Below are 26,421 nucleotides of genomic sequence, written 5' to 3'. Positions count from 1 at the left end.
GGACTCTACAAGGTGTCGAAAGTATTCCACAGGGATGCTGGCCCATGTCGACTTCATTGCTTCCCACAGTTGTGTCAAGTTGGTTGGATGTCCTTTGGGTGGTGGACCATTCTTGATACACACAGGGAAACTGGTTAGTGTGAAAAACCTAGCTGCATTGTAGTTCTTGACACACTCAAACCAGTGTGCCTGGCACCTACTACCATACCCTGTTCAAAGGCACTTAAATATTTTGTCTTACCCAATCACCCTCTGAATAACAAACATACACAATCCATGTCTCAAGGCTTAAAAATCCTGTCTTGTCTCCTCCCCTTCATCTACACTGATTGAAGTGGATTTAACAGGTGACCATGACATCAATAAGGGATTATAGCTTTCACCTGGATTCACCTGGTCAGTCTATGTTATGGAAAGAGCAGGTTTTCCTAATGTTTTGTACACTCAGTGTATATATCTCACATAATAGAACATAGAAGGCTACCATACAAGATGATGCAAACTGCAAACAGTTCACAGTTCACGGCCCCGTGTAGCTCAGTTGGTAGAGCATGGCGCTTGCAACACCAGGGTTGTGGGTTCGTCTCCCACGGGGGGCCAGTATGAAAATGTATGCACTCACTAACTGTAAGTCGCTCTGGATAAGAGCGTCTGCTAAATGACTAAAAAAACAAAAAAAACAAAAAAAACTGTGAAATTCTCAAATTTCTCCACTAGAAAGCAGTCTTTAACAACCTACAGTACACTCTGGTTCATCACTACACAACAAATCTACTAACCGCAACAGAACTACTAACAGAATCGGCGTAATGATACACCACAGAGGGTAGCTGGTCTGGTTGAGTCTATTCTCTCTATAACTTTCCCGTTCTTCGCAGTGCACACCACTGAACAGCTCAAGCCTTAGATCAATGAACCATTTGTTCGGATGGAGAAGGATTGCCAGACTGATGTTCATGCTGCTATATTTTGTCATTGATGGTATGTTTATTTTGTTGTTACTGATTTGCTGCACTAACTAAAAGTGTATGTGGGAGATGATAGGTAAGTAGCCTAAACATTATCTATTTTTGCATGTTTGCTGTGTCTCCTGACAAGGGAGCCTAGACTAGCAGTCGTAGTGCGTGGAGCACAGACCGAATACGACTTTCCCTAACTGCATTCCCAACCCCCTCTCCCCCCAGTGTGTAACCAATCGCTAAGACTCATTTTAAAATAACGTTCCTCTCATATCCTCCTGTATCCTGTCATTAGACAAATATTTACAGTAAGGGATAGATAATGACAGAGTGTAGATTCTAAAACAGAGCTCTTTCATGCGAAGAAAGAGGCGTAGGCTATAAAAGTTTGCAATCTATACAGCAACTACAGAGAATGCCAATACTTTGATTCATATATTAACTTATATGAAAGATTAATAATATTTTGGAAACAACAGGCTGACAACCTTTTATAATTATCTGAGACAGACTGTATTAAGTCATTTGAAACTCATTTGCCTTTCTATTTGCATTTTTGCAAACTGACAGAGCTTACAGGCTCATTGTGTTTAGGCTCACAGTGCCTAAACACTATGGATGTGATAAAACACGCACCTTTATGGTGTTGGGACTTGGGAATTCCCTCAACCATGTTGAATCATTGAAGGACAATGGACATGGCTTCATCCCCAAAATGAAGAAATCCTTTCATGGATATCAATATCTAAAAGTCATTAGGTAAAATGAACATTCAAACTCAGTGGTATTTAAGCTACATTCGAATGGGACGTTAGATTGTTCCCCTATAAACAGGAAATGTTGGTGGTTTCCTGTGATTATGTGGTCACTGGTCAGCCCATCACAAGTGTGATGTTCCTCTGGTCATGCTGCTCTGTGTCTCAATATTAATTTCATCGTGTGGGACAACAAAGCTGGGTTTTCTAGGTGTAAGTGTCTCACTTGAACGTCCTAACTGAGAATGAAGACATTCAAGAGCATTGATACTGTCATGGTTCATGTGGGGTCAAATGACATTATGAAGGGCAGCTCAGAACAGCTGAACATGGATTTTAAAGAACTGATTGGGTTTCTACTTGACACCAACAAACGCCCCATAATATCTGGCCCTCTGCCCTCCCTAAATCGTGGAATGAACGGTTCAGCAGACTTTTAGCCCTCCATAACTGGCTACGAGACTATTGCAGCTCTGTCGGTGTAACATTTATTGACAATTTTGATACCTTCTGGAAAGAAAGCTCGTATTATAAGGAGGATGAGATCCACCCAAATCATTTGGGTTCCTGGATCCTTTCACAGCATTATAAGGCACGTTGAGACAATGACTTATCAATGACTCAAGTCCAACTCATTTAATCCCTACCACTGTGTCGCTGAGTTGTCATAATGTTCAGCAAATGTACATCATCCTAGGGGCGTTAGAAGACACAATGTAAATAACCTAATTTATGTCCCTCTTGCTGCCCGGAATGCCTCTGCTGATCTTACAGCTATTGTATGCAGTAATCATATGCTTATGAACCAGAGTAATACTGTTAGCACTGAGGTGGTGTGCCCTAGTAGGAAGTCCACTGTGTGCAGCTCACCCTGCACTAATAAAAATAACCTGAGTATGTATACCTCTGCTAAGCTTCCCAGTAAAGCAAGAAAAATAATCAAGCATCCCAGAAAAGGTTTTAAAATAGCCCACGTTAACATATGTACCTTAAGAAACAAGGTTCATGAAATCAATAATTTGCTAGTAACAGATGACATTCATATTCTGACAATCTCTGAAACTCACTTAGATAATACATTTGATGATACAGTGGTAGCAATACAAGGTTATAACATTTACAGAAAAGACGGAAATGCCAACGGGGGCGATGTTGCAGTGTATATTCAGAACTACATTCCTGTAAAGCTTAGAGAGGACCTCATGTTAAATACTGTTGAAGTAATATGGCTACAGGTTCACCTGCCTCACCTAAAGCCCATTCTGTTGGGAAGCTTCTATAGACCACCAAGTGCTAACAGTCAGTATCTGGATAACATGTGTGAAATGCCTGATAATGTACAGTATGTGATATCAATAGAGAGGTATACTTTCTGGGTGATTTAAATAGTGACTGGCTTTCATCAGGCTGCCTACTCTTGAGAAAGCTTCAAACTGTAACTAGTGCCAGCAACCTGGTTCAGGTTATCAATCAACCCACCAGGGTAGTTACAAACAGTACAGGAATGAAATAATCAACATGTATTGATCATATCTTTACTAATGCAAAAAATTAATAATTGAAAGCAGTATCCAGATCTATCGGATGTAGTGATCACAATATAGTAGCCATATCTACGAAAACCAAAGTTCGAAAGGCTGGGCCTAATATTGTGTACAATAGGTCATATAATATGTTTTGTAGTGATTTCTATGTTGTTAATGTGAAGAATATTTGTTTGTCCGTGGTGTGTAATGACGAGCAACCAGACGCTGCACTTGACACATTTATGAAATTGCTTATCCCATTTACTAATAAGCGTGCACCCATTACGAAAATGACTATAAAAACGGTTAAATCCCCGTGGATTGATGAGGAATTGAAAAATGGTATGGTTGCTGGCATGTCATGCCTAAATTTGCTAATGAGCAAATGAGATGGCAAATAGGTCTGGCTGTACAACCGATTGGCAAACATACTGCAAATTGAGAAATCATGTGACTAAACTGAATAAAAAGAAGAAGAAACTACAATATGAAACAAAGACAAATGACATAAAGAATGATAGTAAAAAGCTTTGGAGCACCTTAAATACAATTTTGGCCAAAAAAGCAAACTCTGCTCCATCATTCATTGAATCAGATGGCTCATTCATCACAAAACCAACTGATATTGCCAACTACTTTAATGATTTTTTAATTGGCAAGATTAGCACTACACATCCAAGTATATCTGACCAAATTATGAAAGACAAGCATTGTAATTTTGAATTCCATAAAGTAAGTGTGAAAGAGGTGAAACATTTTATTATTGTCGATCAACAATGACAAGCCTACGGGGTCTGACAACTTGGATGGAAAATTACTGAGGATAATAGCGGACAATATTGCCACTCCTATTAGCCATATATATATTCAATTTAAGCCTACTAGAAAGTGTGTGCCCTCAGGCCTGGAGGGAAGCAAAACTTATTCCCCATGCCTAAGAATAGTAAAGCCCCCTTAACTGGCTCAAACAGCCAACCAATCAGCCTGTTACCAACCCTTAGTCAACTTTGACCAGATAAAATGCTATTTTACAGTAAACAAATTGACAACAGACTTTCAGCACACTTACAGGTAAGGACATTCATCAAGCACTTACACAAATGACTGATGATTGGCTGAGAGAAATTGATGATAAAAAGATTGTGGGGGCTGTTTTGACATTATTGATCACAGTCTGTTGCTGGAAAACTGATGTGTTATGGCTTTACACCCCCTGCTATATTGTGGATAAAGAGTTACCTGTCTAACAGGACACAGAGGGTGTTCTTTAATGGAAGCCTCTCTAACAAAATCCAGGTAGAATCAGGAATTCCCCAGGGCAGCTGTCTAGGCCCCTTACTTTTTTAAATCTTTACTAACGACATGCCACTGGCTTTGAGTAAAGCCAGTGTTGTCTATGTATGCGGATGACTCAACAGTATACACGTCAGCTACCACAGCGACTGAAATGACAGCAACACTTAACAAAGAGCTGCAGTTAGTTTCAGAATGGGCGGCAAGGAATAAGTTAGCCCTAAATATTTCCAAAACTAAAATCATTGTATTTGGGACAAATCATTCACTAAACCTCAACTAAATCTTGTAATGATTAATTTGGAAATTGAGCAAGTTGAGGAGACTAAATTGCTTGGAGTAACCCTGGATTGTAAACTGTCATAGTCAAAACATATTGATACAACAGTAGCTAGGATGGAGAGAAGTCTGTCTATAATAAAGCGCTGCTCTGCATTCTTAACAGCACTATCAACAAGGAAGGTCCTACAGGCCTTAGTTTTGTCGCACCTGGACTACTGTTCAGTTGTGTGGTCAGGTGCCACAAAGAGGGACTTAGGAAAATTGCAATTGGCTCAGAACAGGGCAGCACGGCTGGCCCTTGGATGTACACAGAGAGCTAACATTAATAATATGCAAGTCAATCTCTCCTGGCTCAAAGTGGAGGAGAGATTATCTTCATCACTACGTGTATTTGTGAGCGGTATTGACATGTTGAATGCACCGAGCTGTCTGTTTGAATTACATTTACGTCATTTAGCTGACGCTCTTATCCAGAGCAACTTACAGTTAGTGCATACATTATTATTTTCATACTGGCCCCCCGTGGGAAACGAACCCACAACCCTGGCGTTGCAAATGCCATGCTCTATCAACTGAGCTACCTCCCTGCCTGCCATTCCCTCCCCTACCCTGGACGACGCTGGGCTAATTGTGCGCCGCCCCATTGGTCTCCCGGTTGCGGCCGGCTACAACAGAGCCTGAATTACTGGGGCACAGCTCGAACACCGATGCAGACCCCACAAGAAATGCCAACAGAGGTCCCTTCACAGTCCCCAAGTCCAGAACAGACTATGGGAGGCGCACATAACTACATAGAGCCATGACTACATGGAACTCTATTCCACATCAAGTAACTCATGCCAGCAGCAAAATTAGATTAAAAAAATACAGATAAAAATGCACCTTATCGAACAGGGGGGACTGTGAAGCAACACAAACATAGACACATGCATACAAACACAAGATACCATAAGCATTATACACACATGTACACATGGATTTTGTGTTAAAGATATGTGGTAGTAGAGTAGAGGCCTGAGGGCACACACTTAATATGATGTGAAATCTGTTATGAATGTAATGTAATGTTTTTAAAATGTATAACTGCCTTAATTTTGCTGGACCCCAAGAAGAGGATCTGCTACCTTGGCAGCAGCTAATGGGGATCCATAATAAATACAAATACAAATAAGAGCTACACTAAATAACCAAAAGTATGTAGACACCTGCTCGTCAAACATTTCCTTCCAAAATCATGGGCATTAATATGGAGTTGGTCCCCCCTTTGCCGCTTTAACAGCCTCCACTATTCTGGGAAGGCTTTCCACTAGATGTTGGAATATTTCTGCAGGGACTTATTTCCATTTAGTCACAAGAGCAATAGTGAGGTTGTGCACTGATATTGGGCGATAAGGCCTGGCTCGCAGTCGGCGTTCCAATTCATCCCAAAGGTGTTCGGTGGAGTTGACGTCAGGGCTCTGTGCAGTCCAGTCAAGTTCTTCCACACCAATCTCAACAAATCATTTCTGTATGGACCTCGCTTTGTGCACGGGGGCATTGTCATGTTCAAACAGGAAAGGGCCTTCCCCACACTGTTGCCACAAAGTTGGAAGCACAGAATTGTCTAGAATTTAATTGTATGCTGTAGTTTAAGATGTCCTTTCTCTGGAACTAAGGGGTCTAGCTCATACCACGATAAACAGCTCCAGACCATTATTCCTCCTCCAACAAATTTTACCGTTGGCACCATGCATTAGGGCAGATAGTGTTCTCCTGGCATCCGCCAAACCCAGATTCGTCCGTCGGACTGCCAGATGGTGAAGCGTGATTCATCATTCCAGAGAGCGCGTTTCCACTGCTCCAGAGTCCAATGGCGGCGAGATTTACACCACTCTAGCCGATGCTTGGCATTGCGCATTGTGATCTTAGGCTTGTGTGCGGCTACTCGGCAATGGAAACCCATTTCATGAAGCTCCCGACGAACAGTTCTTGTGCTCACGTTGCTTCCAGAGGCAGTTTGGAACTCGGTAGTGAGTGTTGCAACCGAGGACACATTTTACATGCACGCGCTTCAGCACTCGCTGGTCCCGTTCTGTGAGCTTGTGTGGCCTACCACTTCACAGCTGAGCCGTTGTTGCTCCTAGACGTTTCCACTTCACAATAACAGCACTTACAGTTAACCGGGCCAGCTCTAGCAGGGCAGAAATTTTACTAAATTACTTGTTGGAAAGGTGGCACCCTAGGACAGTGCCACGTTGAAAGTTACTGAGCTCTTCAGTAAGGCCATTTTACTTCCAATGTTTGTCTATGGAGATTGCATGGCTGTGTGCTCGATTTTATACAGCTGTCAGCAACGAGTTTGGCTGAAATAGCCGAATCCACTAATTTGAAGGGGTGTCCACATACTTTTGTATATATAGTTTAATTAGTGGCCTACTTGTTTGGTAGCGTAATTAAAGTTGGAAATTCATTCATTGCAGATTGTAAAATATGTTTGGTGCAAGGCCGTGTATTCATGGATGCCAAGGGAAGACAATCTTCCCCAAAAGAATAACCAAAAACAGAAACAAAATAATGTAGGCCTGTCTTTCGTCTCGGTGCCAAACGTCATTGACAGAAAACTTGAGTTGTTGCATCTCTTTGTGTATTTGTCCTCCGGTGGCTAGCTAGCTAGCTAAAATCATCCCTTTCCTAAATTAGCCATGGATGGAGATAGAGATTAGGACTTGTGGTTTAACTTAGCCTAATTCTCAGTACTGGCCAATGATTATAACAGCGATTCTGATCCAACCATAAATTCATACATTGTGCTCCTGGCCTGAGAGGATGGAGTTCAACATGTAGCTAGCTAGATGTAGTAGACCTATAGACTAACGTTAACTAGCTGGCCAGGCTCATCGTTGCCAATGAAAGTTAGTTAGGCTAGTCAGCAAGCATTTTAGCCAGGCAGCCTAGAACAGCAAGTATATTTTAGTTGTCACTATACTAGATTAAGAATAGGTGATTAGATGATTTTGAAATGTTGAAGTTGAAATGGTGCTGGAATAGTGGAGGCATCGCCTGTTTTCTTTGGGACTTGTGGTAACTCTCTGTGGTTCTAAATCAATAGTTGTTTAGTAGTCCGAAAATGTCGGAAACATTAACTTGCTTGACCATGCTGTAGGTCATGTAGCTGTTTGTTACATGCAATATGTTTTGTGAGCAAGACCACGGAGCAGACTCTTGATAGTTCGTGGAGAGACATTTTTATGTGGATGATGGGCTCAAGTCTCTGCCCACAAACACAGAGGCCATCGACCTGCTACGGAGAACACAAGCATCGCTTGCAGAGTCAAACCTACGACTGCACAAGATTGCATCAAACAGTGCGACTGTGATGGAGGCAGTTACCCAGAAGACCATGCCAAGGGTGTAAAAGATTTAGGTCTCCGAGGAGAAACCACACCCATGCAATGCAGTCTTGGTTTATGCTGGGAAATAGAAACACACACCTTCACCTTTGGGGTATCAGTCAGCAGCAAACCATCCACACGACGTGGAGTCCTGTCAATGGTAAACAGCCTCTTCGACCCTCTCGGCCTGGTAGCGCCAATAACCATACAGGGCAGAGCCATACTGAAGGAACTCTCCCCAGACACTTGTGACTGGGATTCACCACCCCCTGAAGAAAAGCTGAAAGAATGGGAAATATGGAGGGACTCACTACAGGATCTGAAGCAGCTCCATATCCCACACACTTACACTAAGAACTCCCTCTCAACTCCATATTTGGAGCAGTGTTGGCAGTAGAAATGGCAGAGCTCATCCTAGACGAAATAGAGCTCAAACCAGACATCGTTAACTTCTACTGCGACAGTAAAGTAGTCTTGGGATACATATACAATGAGACTAAACGCTTCTACGTGTATGTGCACAACAGAGTCCAAGGCATCCGTCAATCAACACACCCTAAGCAGCGGCACTACGTGCCCACAGAACACAATCCTGCCGACCACGCCTCAAGGTCGGTTCCCGCTTCTCAGCTCACCAGTATGGGACCAGCGTTCCTGTACAAACCTAACCAAGCTCACCGCAACCTACAAGAGGGAGATCTAGTGCTTTTAAAAGACAATCGAGTCACCCGCAAGGAGTGGCACATGGCACTGGTCACTTCCACCTTCACCAGTAGTGACAGTAAGGTGCGCAAAGTGGAACTCAAGATTACTGCTCAGGGGACCACTAAGAAGTTCCTGAGACCCGTCTCAGAGGTCATACTCCTTTTAGCCAAAGAAGACTGAGGGTTTGCTAGTCTTTGAGGTATGTGTGTAGCGTTAATTAATAGTGGCCTCTTTCAGATACCAGACGGGGAGTATTCTGCCTTCTATTCTTTTGGCCAAACGCCTTCTGATTTGGCGCCATCCAGTGGCTGTTTTATGTAGCTGCAGCTAAAGTGTACTATGCTTTGCTACTTCTTTGTTGGTGGTAAAACAGGAAATAGAAAATTATGCAGTTCAGACTCATTGTTGGAAAAGAGCAACTTAATACTGCTGTTTATCTTCTGCATCCTACTTGTTAAGCCTTCGTAAAACATTGCCTGTTAGTACAAATTATTTCTAAGATGTTCATCTTTTAGTATTGTATTTTCTGCAGGTCATGTTTTAATTCTGAGTTTTTAAGTAAATCGATTACAAGTATTCCCTCGCTAGCCTAGCCTGCTTGTTAAGTGCTGTTTTGCAGCTAGCTTCTCTCTACATGTGATTTCTCTTCACACTTAAGTTAGCTTACATGTTATTTAGATACTAATCCTGTTTAGAACCATATTCAAGCAGAATACCTACGTTTTCTATGTAGTGTTGGTCAAGTATTGTATTGTTCACTATGCGACTATGAAACATCAGTTAGACTCCGTTGCATATTTATATTGCCATTAAGTCTGAGCTGCTCCAATAATTGCATTTTTCTGTATTCTTACAGTTTTACACAGTTTCAACTATAAAACTGGAGGTTTATGGAAAGCCTATCCCTGACTCTGGTTCAGTTCTTGATTGGAGTTTGGCTGGCTGTCAAATTATGGTTGCATATACCTTGAGGACAGTACAATAGCTATATACCACATTTAGCTGCTATTTATAAACATTTTATCAACATTATATATATCAAATAGCCTAACAATGAGGAAAACAAATAGTCGGCTTGAGGATAAATTCACCCACTATTTATTATTAAACTCAGCGGGTGTTGTTTGGCTAATACCCTACACAAATGGGATGAAATATTCAAGGTAAATTAAATTATATCCAACTTGAGACTCCTCTGGTGTCCTGAAGTCCTCCTTTTTTGTGTGCAATTGATTTCACCACGGCCCGTAGGTCCAGTTTGCGGGCCCAACTGTTTTCTATAATGAGTATTGCCAACCCAGACAGTCTTTCCTGAGACATTGTGCATTATATGTCCATTGCGCAGCACACAATTTAAAGTTAGTCTTGAATGATGCATGTCAAGATATACCAGAGATAACAAGCTGTTGATATTGCAACCTCATAACTCAAACACCGGTTCACGAGGATGAACGAAATCGCAAAATCCTTTTTTGTTCAAGCCCTCAAGAACTGTTGTTGTCTGCTAAAGATGATGATCTGTTTGCATCTGTGAATTTATTGGCTGTCCAGTATCCAGACGACCTGTCCCCAGAGATTCCTTCCTATACAGTTAATCTCTTTCCGTAATGTGTTGAAGCCAGAAATTAAGGAGAATGGGAGGCTCAATTAAAGATGTCACAGAATTGCTGTAATTGAAGCACAACTCCCTTCTGCCCAGTTGCCCTGATGTTGCAACGGCAATCAAGCTGTTTTTACCAGCCTTTTTTACCATCCCTGTAACTGTCGCTTCTTCGGAGAGATTGTTTTCTAAATTAAAAAAGGATGGTACATGCTTAATGCTGGGTTGTTTGGATGACCCATTTGCTGGCTTGCAGGCATTGGGTCACTTGGGTTGTTTTCTTTAAAAAGAGAAAGGTTGTGTTGTTAATACTGGGTTATTGATATACAGTACATAAGGAAAGTATTCAGAACACTTCCCTTTTTCCACATTGTTACATTACAGCCTTATTCTAAAATGTATTAAATAAATACAAATCCTCATCTATCTACAGACAATACCCCATAATGACGAAGCAAAAACAGGTTTTAAGAAATGTTGCTAATTTATTAAAAAATAAAAACAGATCTACCTTATTATTTACAGTGCCTTGCAAAAGTATTCATCCACCTTGGCGTTATTCCTATTTTGTTGCATTACAACCTGTAATTTAAATTGATTTTGATTTCATGTAATGGACATACACAAAATAGTCCAAATTGGTGAAGTGAAATGAAAAAAATAACTTGTTTCAAATAATTCTACAAAATAAATAACAGAAAAGTGGTGCGGACATACGTATTTACCCCCTTTGTTATGAAACCCCTAAATAAGATCTGATGCAACCAATTACCTTCAGAAGTCACATAATTAGTTAAATAAAGTCCACCTGTGTGCAATCTAAGTGTCACATGATCTGTCATATGATCTCAGTATATATACACACCATTCTATACACCACTTAGCAAGGGGCACCACCAAGCAAGCAGCACCATGAAGACCAAGGCACCTAACAGGTCAGAGACAAAGTTGTGGAGAAGCACAGATCAGGGTTGGGTTATAAAAAAATATCAGAAACCTTTAACATCCCACGGAGCACCATTAAATCCATTATTAAAAAATTGAAAAAAATGGCATCACAACAAACCTGCCAAGAGAGGGCCGTCCACCAAAACTCACGGACCAGTTAAGGAGGGCATTAATCAGAGAGGCAACAAAGAAACCAAAGATAACCCTGAAGGAGCTGCAATGCTCCACAGCGGAGATTGGAGTGTTTGTCCATAGGATACACTCCACAGAGCTGGGCTTTTCGGAATAGTGGCCAGAAAAAAGCCATTGCTTAAACAAATAAATAAGCAAACACGTTTGGTGTTCGCCAAAAGGCATGTGGGAGACTCCCCAAACAAATGGAAGAAGGTACTCTGGTCAGATGAGACTAAAATTGAGCTTGTGTCTGTCTGGCGCAAACCCAACATCTCTCATCACCCAAAGAATACCATCTCCACATTGAAGCATGGTGGCAGCATCATGCTGTGGGATGTTTTTCATCGGCAGGGACTGGGAAACTGGTCAGAATTGAAGGAATGATGGATGGCGCTAAATACAGGGAAATGCTTGAGGGAAACCTGTTTCCGTCTTCCAGAGATTTGAGACTGAGTGTTAAAACCCTGTGGCTTTAAAAGTGAAAGGTGGATGGAACAGAGACCCATAACATAATTCATGCAAATTAGTATCATGACATGGAAACAGTGAGAACAAAAAAATACACAGACAACCATAAACTACCGTCAAACACAAGATGTTTATTTTTAACACACAGTAAAGGTTTGGGAAAAAGGGCTGAGCAGGACCCAAGAAATGAAACAATAATGCAAAAAAAAAAACTAAACTGATCTTGCCTGCCTCCAGAACCGCTAAACTACTGCTAATCATACAAAAATTACAGTGGGTGGTCCGCTCAGGTCTAACTAGTGTTTTTAGACAATTTTCTTCCTACGGGTAATGTATGCCCATGGGCAACTTGGTTAAATCCCCCTTTTTCCAGAAACACACAAAGTTACGAAACAGAGTAACCAGCAAATGAGTGAGTACACAAAACACCACAGTATCCATACTCACATACGGCAATAGTCTCTTTCAACAAACACAACTGACTGGCTTTTAAAACAATGGGAGGTGTAAGTGAAAAACCAGAAACAGGTGCTGCAATACAGAGGGATGTCCACTGATTGGTCCACCTCAGCAATCAGCAGCCAAACGGATGTCGGACAGGTGGGACACCCCAACGACCACCAATCAGGAACATAAAGGACACCTGTTATTAGGGCATAAGGAGAGGAAAAACACAAAAACACACACAGGATACCTGTATCCGTAACACTCCCACCCTTAAAAGAGCAAACCACAAGGGTTTGCGACACACGTACCATCACAACACCAAAAATCCAAAGATCAACCGCATCCTGACGGCATAACAAAAAAAAAACTAGTTCTTTAAACACGAGACAAAGCATCAGCCAACACATTATCCGACCCCTTTTTGTGGCGGATCTCCAAATTATAATTTTGTACTACAAGTGCCCAACGCATAAGGCGTTGGTTCTGGTTGTACATCCGGTGGAGAAAAGGGGTTATGGTCAGTATACACTATCACTGGTAATGCACTGGAACCAACATAAACTTCAATGTACTGCAGAGCTAATAACAAAGCTAGAGCTTCTTGCTCAATGGTGGAATAGTTTGTCTGACATTTGTTAAATTTCCGAGAAAAATAACAGACAGGATGGTCCACTCCACTGTGGTCCGGCTGCAGTAACACAGCACCAGCATCTCTGGCACTTGCATCTACCTCCAGTTTAAACGGCCGTTCAAAATCTGGCGCAGCAAGAACAGGGGTACTACATAAGAGTGCTTTAGCAGTGTTGAAAGCAGTACGACAATCTTCAGACCATACACATTTTCTTGCCGGACTGAGCAAATCCGTTAATGGAGCAACTACCGCAGAGACATTTTTACAGAAACTACGTTAGTAGCCAACCATCCCTAAAAAACAGCGTAGCTCTCTTCTGGTGGTAGGTGCGGGAAATGCGTTTATAGCTGAGACCTTGGCATCTACCGGGCGCACCTGACCATGGCCGACCTGTTTACCGAGATAAGTAACAGTGGCCTTCCCAAACTCGCACTTTGCTAAGTTCAGGGTTAGAGAAGCGGCTGCTAGACGTTCACACACTATCCTTAGAGTGTTAACATGATCAGACCACTCAGTTGAATAAATTACCAGATCATCAAGGTCAGCACTACAATTAGGAACTCCAGCCAATACTGTGTTAACCAGGCGTTGGAAAGTGGCTGGTGCGTTCCGCATCCCAAATGCCATGACAGCATGTTGTAGGAAGTAGTCTGGGGTCACAAAGGCAGAGATGTCGGAGGCACGTGAGGTTAACGGCACCTGCCAGTAACCTTTTAGAAGATCTAGTTTGGTTACATAAGTAGCAGCACCAACAGTGTCAATATAGTCATCCAGTCTGGGTAACGGGAACGAGTCGGGCACTTTGACAGCATTGACTTTTCGATAGTCCATACATAACCTGGATGTCCCATCAGGTTTAGGAACCAGAATGCACGGAGAACTCCAAGGACTTGAACTTGGCATAGCCAGGTTATTCAACAGCAAATAACCGACCTCATCCCTCATTATCTTTCTTTTAGAGACGTTGACACGATAAGCATGTTGCTTGATAGGTGCAGCGTTTCCAACATTAATGTTATGTTCTAACACATTTGTGCATGTAGGAACATCATTAAAAAGACATGGAAAGCTGTGTAATAGCCTCACAATATCATCTGCCTGTCCGTCCGTTAAATGAATCAGGCTTGACGGGAGAGACAGCAGCATCTCTGAATTGGGCAATCTAGCACACTGCTGCTGAGTATTGCGCAACTCCAAACCATCTCCGTCCACATCATTAACATGACCTCCCACTACAGCCGTAGCAGCAATAGAGACAGCCGACTCGACCAGTTTCTCTGCACTGTCTATCTGAGTGACGGGTCTGGTGTGGTACAGTGGGGAAAAAAGTATTTAGTCAGCCACCAATTGTGCAAGTTCTCCCACTTAAAAAGATGAGAGAGGCCTGTAATTTTCATCATAGGTACACGTCAACTATGACAGACAAATTGAGAGAAAAAAATCCAGAAAATCACATTGTAGGATTTTTAATGAATTTATTTGCAAATTATGGTGGAAAATAAGTATTTGGTCACCTACAAACAAGCAAGATTTCTGGCTCTCACAGACCTGTAACTTCTTCTTTAAGAGGCTCCTCTGTCCTCCACTCGTTACCTGTATTAATGGCACCTGTTTGAACTTTTTATCAGTATAAAAGACACCTGTCCACAACCTCAAACAGTCACACTCCAAACTCCACTATGGCCAAGACCAAAGAGCTGTCAAAGGACACCAGAAACAAAATTGTAGACCTGCACCAGGCTGGGTCGACTGAATCTGCAATAGGTAAGCAGCTTGGTTTGAAGAAATCAACTGTGGGAGCAATTATTAGGAAATGGAAGACATACAAGACCACTGATAATCTCCCTCGATCTGGGGCTCCATGCAAGATCTCACCCCGTGGGGTCAAAATGATCACAAGAACGGTGAGCAAAAATCCCAGAACCACACGGGGGGACCTAGTGAATGACCTGCAGAGAGCTGGGACCAAAGTAACAAAGCCTACCATCAGTAACACACTACGCTGCCAGGGACTCAAATCCTGCAGTGCCAGACGTGTCCCCCTGCTTAAGCCAGTACATGTCCAGGACCGTCTGAAGTTTGCTAGAGTGCATTTTGATTATCCAGAAGAGGATTGGGAGAATGTCATATGGTCAGATGAAACCAAAATAGAACTTTTTGGTAAAAACTCAACTCGTCGTGTTTGGAGGACAAAGAATGCTGAGTTGCATCCAAAGAACACCATACCTACTGTGAAGCATGGGGGTGGAAACATCATGCTTTGGGGCTGTTTTTCTGCAAAGGGACCAGGACGACTGATCCGTGTAAAGGAAAGAATGAATGGGGCCATGTATCGTGAGATTTTGAGTGAAAACCTCCTTCCATCAGCAAGGGCATTGAAGATGAAACATGGCTGGGTCTTTCAGCATGACAATGATCCCAAACACACCGCCCGGGCAACGAAGGAGTGGCTTCGTAAGAAGCATTTCAAGGTCCTGGAGTGGCCTAGCCAGTCTCCAGATCTCAACCCCATAGAAAATCTTTGGAGGGAGTTGAAAGTCTGTGTTGCCCAGCGACAGCCCCAAAACATCACTGCTCCAGAGGAGATCTGCATGGAGGAATGGGCCAAAATACCAGCAACAGTGTGTGAAAACCTTGTGAAGACTTACAGAAAACGTTTGACCTGTGTCATTGCCAACAAAGGGTATATAACAAAGTATTGAGAAACTTTTGTTATTGACCAAATACTTATTTTCCACCATAATTTGCAAATAAATTCATTAAAAATCCTACAATGTGATTTTCTGGATTTTTTTTTTTTCATTTTGTCTGTCATAGTTGACGTGTACCTATGATGAAAATTACAGGCCTCTCTCATCTTTTTAAGTGGGAAAACTTGCACAATTGGTGGCTGACTAAATACTTTTTTCCCCCACTGTATATACACTTACACATACATACACATATATATATACACATACATACATACATACATACATACATACATATATACATATCCTTTAAAAATATATATATTTCCCTTTATTACTTAAATTAAACTAATTCTTTATAATGCTTTTAAACATTAAGGGACTCAAACCCAACAACTTTATAATGCTTTTACACACTAAGGGACTCAAACTCAACAACTTTATAATGCTTTTACACACTAAGGGACTCAAACCCAACAACTTTATAATGTAAACCAATTCTAGCCAACAGTTGCCAACCATTATTGGGTGTCACTCCCAACTACAATGGTATCATCTTGTACCCCAGTCAGGACATTCCATCACGTACTCATTCTAAGATTAACACCAGTGGCCCCCCATCCTTCCTGGCACTCAGACTTTCTGGCACCAAGAGTGACCTATACTAATGGATTGACCTCATTCCTAAAACCCTGTATAAACACGTCATATCAACAACAATAATTTCCTCACCTCTTCCACACTCACTTTACGGAATTCAATAGTACAATACTTGTCTTTCATAATTTGGTCAGACATACTTGGATATGTAGTACAGCGTTTGTTGCTGGCATGTCATGCCTAAGTTTGCTTATCTTGCCAATTAAAAAGTAATTAAAGTAGTTGGCAATATCAGTGGGTTTTGTGATGAATTTGCCATCTGATTCAATGAATGATGGAGCCGAGTTTGCCTTTTTTCCCAAAATTGTATTTAAGGTGCTCCAAAGCTTTTTACTATCATTCTTTATATCATTTATTTTTGTTTCATAGTCTATTTTCATTTTATTTTTATTTAGTTTAGTCACATGATTTCTTAATTTGCAGTACATTTGCCAATTGATTGGGCTGACAGACTTATTTGCCATACCTTTTGCCACATTTCTCTCAACCTTACAATTTTTCAATTCCTCATCAATCCAAGGGGATTTAACAGTTTTTGCAGTCATTTGGGTGGCTGATTATTAGTAACTGGAATAAGCAATTTCATAAATGTATCAAGTGCAGCGTCTGGTTGCTCCTCATTACAAACCACAGACCAGCAAATATTCTTTACATCATCAACATAAGAATCACTACAAAACTTATTGTATGACCTCTTATACACTATATTAGGCCCATCCTTTGGGTTTCCTAGATATGGCTACTATATTGTGATCACTACATCCTATGGATTTGGATAGTGCTTTAATGCAAATTTAACGCAGTATCCAATACATGCTGATGATTTCATTCCTGTGATATTTGTAACTACCCTGGTAGGTTGACTGACAACCTGAACCAGGTTGCAGACACTGGTTACAGTTTGACATTTTTTCTTGAGTGTGCAGCTTGATGAAAGCCAGTCAATATTTAAATCACCCAGAAAATATTGATTGTTTTAAATGCTTTACTGGGAAGCTTATCAGAAGTAGACTTGCTCATGTTATTTATATTGGAGCTGATAGTGCATGGTGAGCTGCACACAGTGGACTTCCTACTAGGGCATACTGCCATATGCACATGATTACTGCATACAATAGCTGTAGGATCAACAGAGGTATTCAGGGCAGTTAGGGGGACATAAATTAAGTTACTTACATTGTGTTTGCCAATGCCCCTGGGATAATGTACATTTGATGCAGCATTATGACGACTCATTGTCACAATGGTAGGGATTAACTGAGCTGGTCTTGGGTCATTGAGAAGTACTTGTCTTAACGCAGTCTTGAAATTTGTGGACAGAGTCCAGGAGCCAAGATGATTTGGATGGACTCCGTTATTCCTGTATAGTATCTTCTTTTTCCAGAAGGTGTCAAAGTTATCTATAAATGTGATTCCAACAGAGCTACAGTAATATTTTAGCCAGATGTGTAATGCCAGTAGACTGTTGAATCTTGGGTTGTGTTGGACTGAGCTGAGCTGTGTCTGGCACTGCTGGGTTGAGCTGGGTTGGTTTTGGCACCGCCGGGCTGAGCTGGTCTGGGTCTTGCACCGCTTGGCTCGGACATGTTGGTAGGGGCTGGAGATGTCTGTGTCTGGATCAGTTGAGATGAGATTGGCCTCCTCTCGCTCCTTGGAGATGCGGGGAGGTGGGGGGGCTCTGTTGCTGGCCTGGTATGATTGTGGAACTCTGCCTAACGTGGCATCCTTCAGGTCCTTGGCAAAGATTCTAACTCCCTCATTGTCCAGGTGTACATGGTCTTACAAGTGCACACATTTCAGGGTGTGGTGGTGAGAGATGCTGACATTTGGCAGTGAGGAGCAGTTCCATGGTGATTTTATGGTTGACATTTTGGATAATTTGCCAGGGGAGATCTTTCCTTGGTAGAAGGGTGGATATAATAATGTTTCTCCTTGGGAACAGGGTGTGTGCTTTCTCTGCCACCTATCTCACTTCCTCAGCCACTCCTTCTCCTTTTGTGCGCAGGTCATTTGTCCCAGTATGTGAAGCAAGGTTGTCAGGATTTTCCAGCTTGACTTGGTACAGGAGTTGTAGTGCACTGTCAGTAGTGGGACACCAGAATTTAGCCGTCTGGTGTCTGGGGAATAATCTCCTATCTTCCAGATACTTCCCATTAGAGTCTATCAGAACTGCTGTTTTGGGAAGTATCCTGGGTTGAACTGGATCCTGTCCTCTGGAGGTGTGTTTGGCTGAACATGGTCAGACTGGTGGGAGGTTGGCGAGGAAGGGTAGGCTATGTCAGGCTGGGAGGTTGGCAGGTCAGGGTATGCTGCGGCAGGCTGGGAGGTTGGCAGGTCGGGGTGGACCCTAAGAGGCTGAGGGCTTGTGAGGCAGATGGGGTGAAGGCTCCAATGGGCTCAGGGGCATCTGGGCTTCTACCAGGCTGATGGGCTGCTCTGTTGGTGGCGTAGTCATTTGCTGCTGACGGAGGGCATCAATGTCCCTCTCTCTTTGCTGCAGCTCCACCATTACCACACACAGCTCCTCTTGGAGGGTATCATTGGACTATGTCATTTGTTCAGTGTACTCTCTTAGCTGTTCTATTGAACCACGGTTCCTCAACTATTCCATCAGCTTCTGGACAGTGTCACATTCTTGTTGTTTGCTCTCCCTGAATTCCGTAATCTCCACTTCAAGTAGGGAGAGGCAGTTCTGGATTTGTTTCACCGATAATGTTTTTAGTGTGCACACAGCTGCTACAGTTGAGGGAGGGAGTGATGTACTGTGGACCTCCTGTTTTGAAGCCAAGGTTTTGGGAGTTGCAGGGATTGTTAGTGGAGACATGCCAGTTTTTAGTTCATCATCCACTAGAGGTTTTATAATGTCGAACTCTTCTTCAAATAGCTCTAGACTGGCCTCAGAGCCTTGGATCATTACTGTTCCGTTATTATATACAGTATATTAATATACAATTTTGGCATTGTGTCCACATTGTTTCCAGACATTTTAAGATGTTTGTTTGCCGTGCGCAGGGATACATGCCAAGCATTTGGATGTTCAGTAAAAAAGAGAAGATCCACCTTGATTTCTTTGTATTTTTGTTGCATAAAGTCTGCTCTTAGGGTCGCTGGGTGCTCTTTTAAAACCTTTGCTTTATGTTTTGTCCTCCCTGCTTCACTGGCAATACCTTCTGCATATTGGATTGCAAGGTTGCTGAGTTTGGGGCTTGTCAATGTATGCATCTTAGTTGATTACAGCTGGATACAGTATATGTTACAGCTGGTTTGCACTTGGCTAGTTGTAGCTAGGTGTTTTTTTAATGTAAACAAAGTCTACCTTGCTTGTTTTCTGTCTGAATTGTTTTTTCTGGCTTGTGTAAGGTTAGGTCCTAGTTTTCCTGTCCTTTGTCCTGTCCTTTGTCCTTTTTAACAGCAGGTAGCCAGTAGCTAGAAACTCTTAGCAACTCCCTAGCGACGTGTAAACAACTGTTAGCTTGTTAGCTATCCAGTTGAGTTTTCAGGATAAAAGTTGTCTTCTGATTTATTCTCTTCTTCTGATGTTATATTCTTAGTACTTCTTCCTTTATCTTTAACTGACTTGTTTTTCTCAAATGTACTCTTCCTCGAAATCATTTGAAATAGGATATATAATACTAGATATTAGGAGCTCATAATTTTACCAGCTGCTCTTTGAACTTGGAACAATAACTCAATAACTCATAACTGTTGTTTTGAAATTCTCTGTCATTTTCCATTGATAAACATATTTCCCTACAAAAATAATTGCAGTTGTGCAGTTGCACATGCTGTTTTATTATATGGCTACTGCAATAGCTGCATCCAAAATAACACAGTTACAGTCACTTTTGTAACTGCAGGGTTAATGTTATATTATACAATTCAGTAATTGTGTAGTGCAGGGGTAGGGAACCCTGTTCCTGGAGTGCCGCAGGTACTACAGGATTTTGTTCCAACTAGGCACCACACCTGACCAACTGAGCTAATGTTTCAGTTCAGTGATTGCCTAAATTCAACACACCTGTCCTAAATCAAAAACGTGAATAGCAAGCGGCACTCCGGATCAGGGTTGCCTACCCCTGGTGTAGTGGTTATGTCCTAACTCTGGTTATTTTGCAGTTATACTGCAATTGCTGCATTCAAAATAACCATTACACTGCAAATACTGTAACTGCAGTTTCACAATTGCAATTAATTACAAGTTGATAGCATAGCCAGTGCTTTGTTGTAATTATTGTCAGTTTTACTGTTACAGTTGCCAGCTGCAGAAACCCCCCTGAAACGTTGCCAAAACATTTCTAAACAGTTTTTCTTCTCATAAGTCGCTGTCTGTGTGTTGTCTATCCTCTGTTACAATCCCTATGGCTGGGCTGAGAAGTATGTTTATCCTAAATGAACAGGACTTTGGTATGTGAGTATGTGTGGGTGAGACAGAAACACATAATGATATTAGGCATACCGTATGCGTCCTTTATTATCAAGTGCCTGGAGTATGTAGGCTGGAGGCTAGCTCCCTTATGCTGAAGAACATGCAACACTAGGGAAGCTATCACCACAATGTTCATCGTCTCATCACCGATTTGCATAGTTAATTTGCTTAGAGAATGTGAAAACAATGTAGAAAAGTACTGTAGTTACACTCCTTGGCCTACCCACCCATGCAAAATAGCTTCCTTTTCCCAGTGCAATTTCACTTTCACTTTTAGAAATCCAAAGACCCCTATCAGGTCTACATTAATCCGACAACTGTAAGAATTATAGAGTCACGAGTTGACCGTTAGCATTACTGAGAACGTTTCTGTTCGCTGCAGTGAAAAGTATTCATTGCAGTGGAAACGTATTTCACCACATAGGTCTGCGTGTGAGACGGGACTCCTGTATGCAGGGAAGACTGTCTGGGGCTGCTTCTCAGTGGGTATAAACCACTAACGTGACAGAAAAAGGCAGACCACACGATGTGACAGACTGATCGGAAAGGAAACGAGTCTGTGTTCACAAGCAGAGACACAGTCACATTTCATATAGACAATGTATACAGTTCACTATAGAAGGACAAATACATTATGTTCGTAGGGTGTGCATGAGTTTTCTTCTATCCACCTCTAGAACTAATACTGAAAAGTTGTTAATGTACAAGCCCAATAATATACTGTTGGGCCTATTAGCCAATAACCAGATTATTGAGCTAATGACCTGGGTAACCTAATGCCTAATTGAACCCACCTGCCGCATACATTAAGCCTATGTCTCCTCAGAGGATGTGACACTGAAACATTTGTTCTACCTTACTCAAGGCGTAAAACCATAGCCGCGGGAAGTAGGGGTGCTGAGGGTGCTGCAGCACCCCCATAAAAATCAGAAGGAAAAAATATTAATGTATTGTTTGCACAAAAGTAGTACAGTGGGCCTTTAATAGTCCTGCATTAGCGGACCGATATAGCTGTCTGCACCGCGGCCAAAAATCGCAGCACCCCCATCCCCAAACTACTTCCTGCGGCAATGCCTAAAACCTTCCAATCTTTTGCAGTTAGCACTTTTTTATTTAGGAATATTATTGACAGAGGTTTAAAGTACTTAAGTAAAAATACTTTAAAGTACTACTTAAGTCGTTTTTGAGGTATCTGTAATTTACTTTACTATTTACATTTTTGACACCTTTTACTTTTACTTAACTACATTCCTAAAGAAAATAATGTACTTTTTACTCCATACATTTTCCCTGACACCTAACAGTACTCATTACATTTTGAATGCTTAGCAGGACAAAAAATTGTCCAATTCACACACTTATCAAGAGAACATGCCTGGTCATCCCTACTGCCTCTGATCTGGCGGACTCACTAAACACAAATGCTTAGTTTGTAAATTATGTCTGAGTGTTGGAGTGTGCCCCTGGCTATCCGTAAATTTAAAAAACAAGAAAATCGTGCCATCTGGTTTGTTTAATATAAGGAATTTGAAATGATTCATAGCAATTTTATTTACTTTTGATACTTAAGTAGATTTAAAACCAAATACTTTTAGACTTTTACTCAAGTAGTATTTTACTGAGTCATTTTTTATTAAGGTATCTTTACTTTCAATCAAGTATGACAATTGGGCACTTTTTCCACCACTGATTATTGATATACATTACTTCTGTCTAGATAATTACATTTGAGTAATTTAGCAGATAATCAGAATATTTTTGCAGTGTCCATATGTACAGAATTCCTGCCTCTTTCCTACTGCTAGTAGGACAGCCATCATGCCCCTGATCTCCTTTTCTGTGTTGTCAACACAAAACCTTGTTTCAACAAATAAGACATAGGCTAACGCCTACATTAGTCCTATGTATCTATCATGCTGCAATGTTCCTCTGACCCTGAAATTCATAGGATACAATCTAGGCTATTTAAGAGGCGGTAGTGGAAAATTATGTTGGGTGGTAATGAGTCTCCCGAGTGGCGCAGTGGTGTAAGGCAGTGCTAGCTGTGCCACTAGAGATCCTGGTTCGAATCCAGACTCTGTTGTAGCTGGCCGCGACCGGGAGACCAATGGGGCGGCGCACAATTAGCCACTGTCGTCCATGGTAGGAGAGGGAATGGCCGGCAGGGATGTAGCTCAGTTGGTAGAGCATGGCGTTTGCAACGCCAGGGGTTGTGGGTTCGATTCCCACGGGGGGCCAGTATGAAAATCTATGCACTCACTTAACTGTAAGTTGCTCTGGATAAGAGTGTCTGCTAAATGACTAAAATGTAATGAAATATCTCTGTAAAGTCATGTGATCTTCTTGACTTTTATTTTGGGGGAAAAACAACAGTTAATTGGGGAAGAACTTTCCTCACTCAGAGAATACATTTCCATGTGAACTTAATTTCTGATAAAACATTAAACTACTAGTCCGAACAATTATTTCCTGACCCCAACCATCACATTAGGCCTGTAAATAACTAAGAAGGACTGTGATACTCAAGTCAGTAGTGTCTTTGCAGGCGACTACATTCCAGACGTGCAGCAAAAATTAACTAATGATTGAATGTCATTGTCATCTTCAGTGCAGTCTGGCATCAGATCACAATATCATATGGACGCGGTTACTGACATGTTAAACACTTATCCAGGTATTGTGAGATTTAGTGTGCGACTGTTTTACCGTCCCCCTGGAATGCAGTCATTGTGTTGATATTGAGTCTCTCTCTTTCCACAGTGCTCTGTGCTTCCCAGCAAACAGTCCAGTCTGAGACTCAGCACGTAAAAGGTGTCGTGGGACAGTCTTTCTCTTTTCCAGAGAGGGTGATCAAGTCTGGCAATTTACTTTATGGAGACCTTGGCACTATTGCAAATGTGTACCCTGGTAAAGAAGGCAAAATCACCCTTGAGAAGAGATTTGAAAACCGCCTCCACTTGAACAATGTTACAAGATACTTCACCCTGTCAGACCTTCAGATAAACGATGCTGGGGTTTATACTGTGGAGAATACAGAAGGAGAAAAAAATAAAAATAAGTTTGAGCTCACTGTATACAGTAAGTGTGTGTGTGTGTGTGTGTGTGTGTGTGTGTGTGTGTGTGTGTGTGTGTGTGTGTGTGTGTGTGTGTGTGTGTGTGTGTGTGTGTGTGTGTGTGTGCTGTTTATTACAAAAACATTAAATATAGGTTCCAATTCCAAAATATTCATAATTTTTCTTCCAGACGTTGTTTCCAAACCTCAGGTGACGGAGTGTGACAGCAGTTCCTGTAGTGTGGTGTGTTCTGTCGACAACGAAAAAGAGGTGACATTGACCTTGTACAGGGGAGAGGAAATACTAAACCAGACCAGCAGTCCTAACCTCACCACCGATCTATCTCTCCGTTTGGAGGTAGAGGGAAAGAACTACAACTCCACCTACAGCTGTGTGGCTGCTAACCCTATCAGCAATGAGACAGTTCATGTCCCAATATGTTGCAGCGAAGATGGTCATCCTAATGATGCAGGTTAGAGCAATTTTGAATTAAAGCCATCCAGAAAATAGCAATTACCAAGTCAAAGTTAAGTGTAGTTGAGCTTATTCAAAACATATTTACACTAATAATTGCCTTGTGTTTTATTTATTTCAGACAGTGATGAGAGGACTCGGGGTATGCTTATTATTGCTGTAATCTGTGTTTTGGTTGCCTCAGGACTGGTTGGACTTGCAATCTATCTAAAGAAGAGTATAAATGGACACTCACAAGGCAGGTATTTCTCTTTTAGAGGTGTGAGGTCACTCCCCAAAGTGACTACCTTTTAATTTATTTTTAATTTTATTTTTTTTACTATCAAGGGTATTGTTTTGGAAAAGGTAGTAAATGTTTTCTTGAACACAGGATGCTGGTCAAATAAAGTGGCATATCTTCCACACTTCCTCTGCTTGGTCAGACAGTGTCATTATCTCAGACAACTTCTCTAAATGTTGAAAAAGCAGAAGGCACACACACACACACACACACTCTCTGACAATGATTACTGGCTTATCTGACACCAAAAAGACTGCAAGCACAGAGACCGGTACCCATAGTAACAAATGAGTCCTGAGTGTTTACAGAACCTGTCCTGGGGCTGAGTGTCTGTATGTCTCTGTCAGTTAGTCACACCTCACCGTAGGCCATATATTTACTTTCCTTTATTTGCCTTCATAGATTCATCTGAAAGAGTGAAAGGTGATGTTCAGTATGCAACGATAACTCCTAAAAAACGAACAGATAATCAGGTTAGTAAAAAAGCTACAGGCTGATAGACAATACAGAAGCTTTTGCAGCCCACATGACAACAACTGTAGGCTTTAGCTCTGTGCCAGTGGGTTAATGTGGTTTTGAGTTGCACAGACCACCTAAGTCTGATACCCGGCCTGATGTCATTGCAACCAGTTTTGCCCATATGATATGGTTGGGTTGCACAATGAGAAGCCACACAGCACATATGGTATATAGTAATGCATTTGATTGGAAGTGATGCAGACAATTACATTGATGGAAGTTACAATCTATCTGCAATATGAAAGCTGATCTACCCCCTAGAAAAAAAGAAAAAAGAAAGTATTTTACAGTAGACCTTTAAAGCTTGGCTTCGTGGTTCCTCCCACTAGCTTCAGGAAAGATCCTAGATGTGTTGTGTTGACAGTTGAGTTACCTACTGCAGAACAATGAGTATGGAGAAGAGCGCATCAGGCGCAAAGTTTCTAATAAAGAAGCATAAGATCCTTTCTTATTTTTGTTGCTTTCCCACCCCTTTTCTCTCCCCTCTCTCTGCCCCCTTTTCTCTGTCCCTCTTTCCCTGTCCCTCTCCGCCCTTCCCTCCCCTACCTCCCTCCCTCTCCCTGCTTAGGAGGAGCGAACCAGTATACCACAACTGGAGTCACGTAGAGACAACCCTGAACTGACATCAGTTTATGATACACTCCTGTTACATCGCATGGCTGAAAGCAGAGATGTTGACACAGCATGAAGGAGGAAAATGGGAAGTCAATGAGAGGCCGACATGACAACTCACATCCTGGAGAGGACGGTATATCATAAAGAGGACGTTGAAACAAAATGAAAGTAAAAAATATATTCACCCAGAAAACCTTTTAGAGGCACAGTTGTTATGGGAGAAAACCTGTTGCGCTGATATAATTTCAAGCTTTCTTTGTAGGACATTCTCACAGACCTTCTTTCAAAGAGCTGTCTCAATGACATCCACTGATACGGACCAATTCAATAGCTATGCATTGAGTTAGTAGCAGGATCAAGATAATCCTTCTTTTCAAGGGTATTTTGTCCCAAATCCCAATGTATAGTTTAAAACAATTGGAACCTATCTTTTAATCCAATTCACTAGTGTGTTTGCTATGCTACTGCTGGGTGTCACGATCGTTGACTGAAGACACGGACCAAGGCGCAGCGTGATAGAAGATCCCACCAAGACTAGTGCAAAA

General features: G+C 41.7%; 1 protein-coding gene across 1 annotated transcript; it reads left to right on the top strand.

Moving 5' to 3' along the window:
- Positions 1–782: 782 nt before the first annotated feature.
- Positions 783–26,421, top strand: LOC121560776 (SLAM family member 5-like). The gene is made up of 6 exons (XM_041873686.2): positions 783–981; positions 23,696–24,013; positions 24,179–24,460; positions 24,584–24,700; positions 25,145–25,215; positions 25,830–26,421. Exons 1-6 carry the CDS (start codon positions 912–914, stop codon positions 25,947–25,949), a joined length of 978 nt encoding a protein of 325 aa, XP_041729620.2. The 5' UTR covers positions 783–911; the 3' UTR covers positions 25,950–26,421.

The sequence above is a fragment of the Coregonus clupeaformis genome, chromosome 1 (assembly GCF_020615455.1).
Source record: "Coregonus clupeaformis isolate EN_2021a chromosome 1, ASM2061545v1, whole genome shotgun sequence".
NCBI lineage: Eukaryota > Metazoa > Chordata > Actinopteri > Salmoniformes > Salmonidae > Coregonus > Coregonus clupeaformis.
The sequence above is the reverse complement of the archived record's forward strand: the minus strand, read 5'-3'. Positions and strand labels throughout refer to the sequence as shown.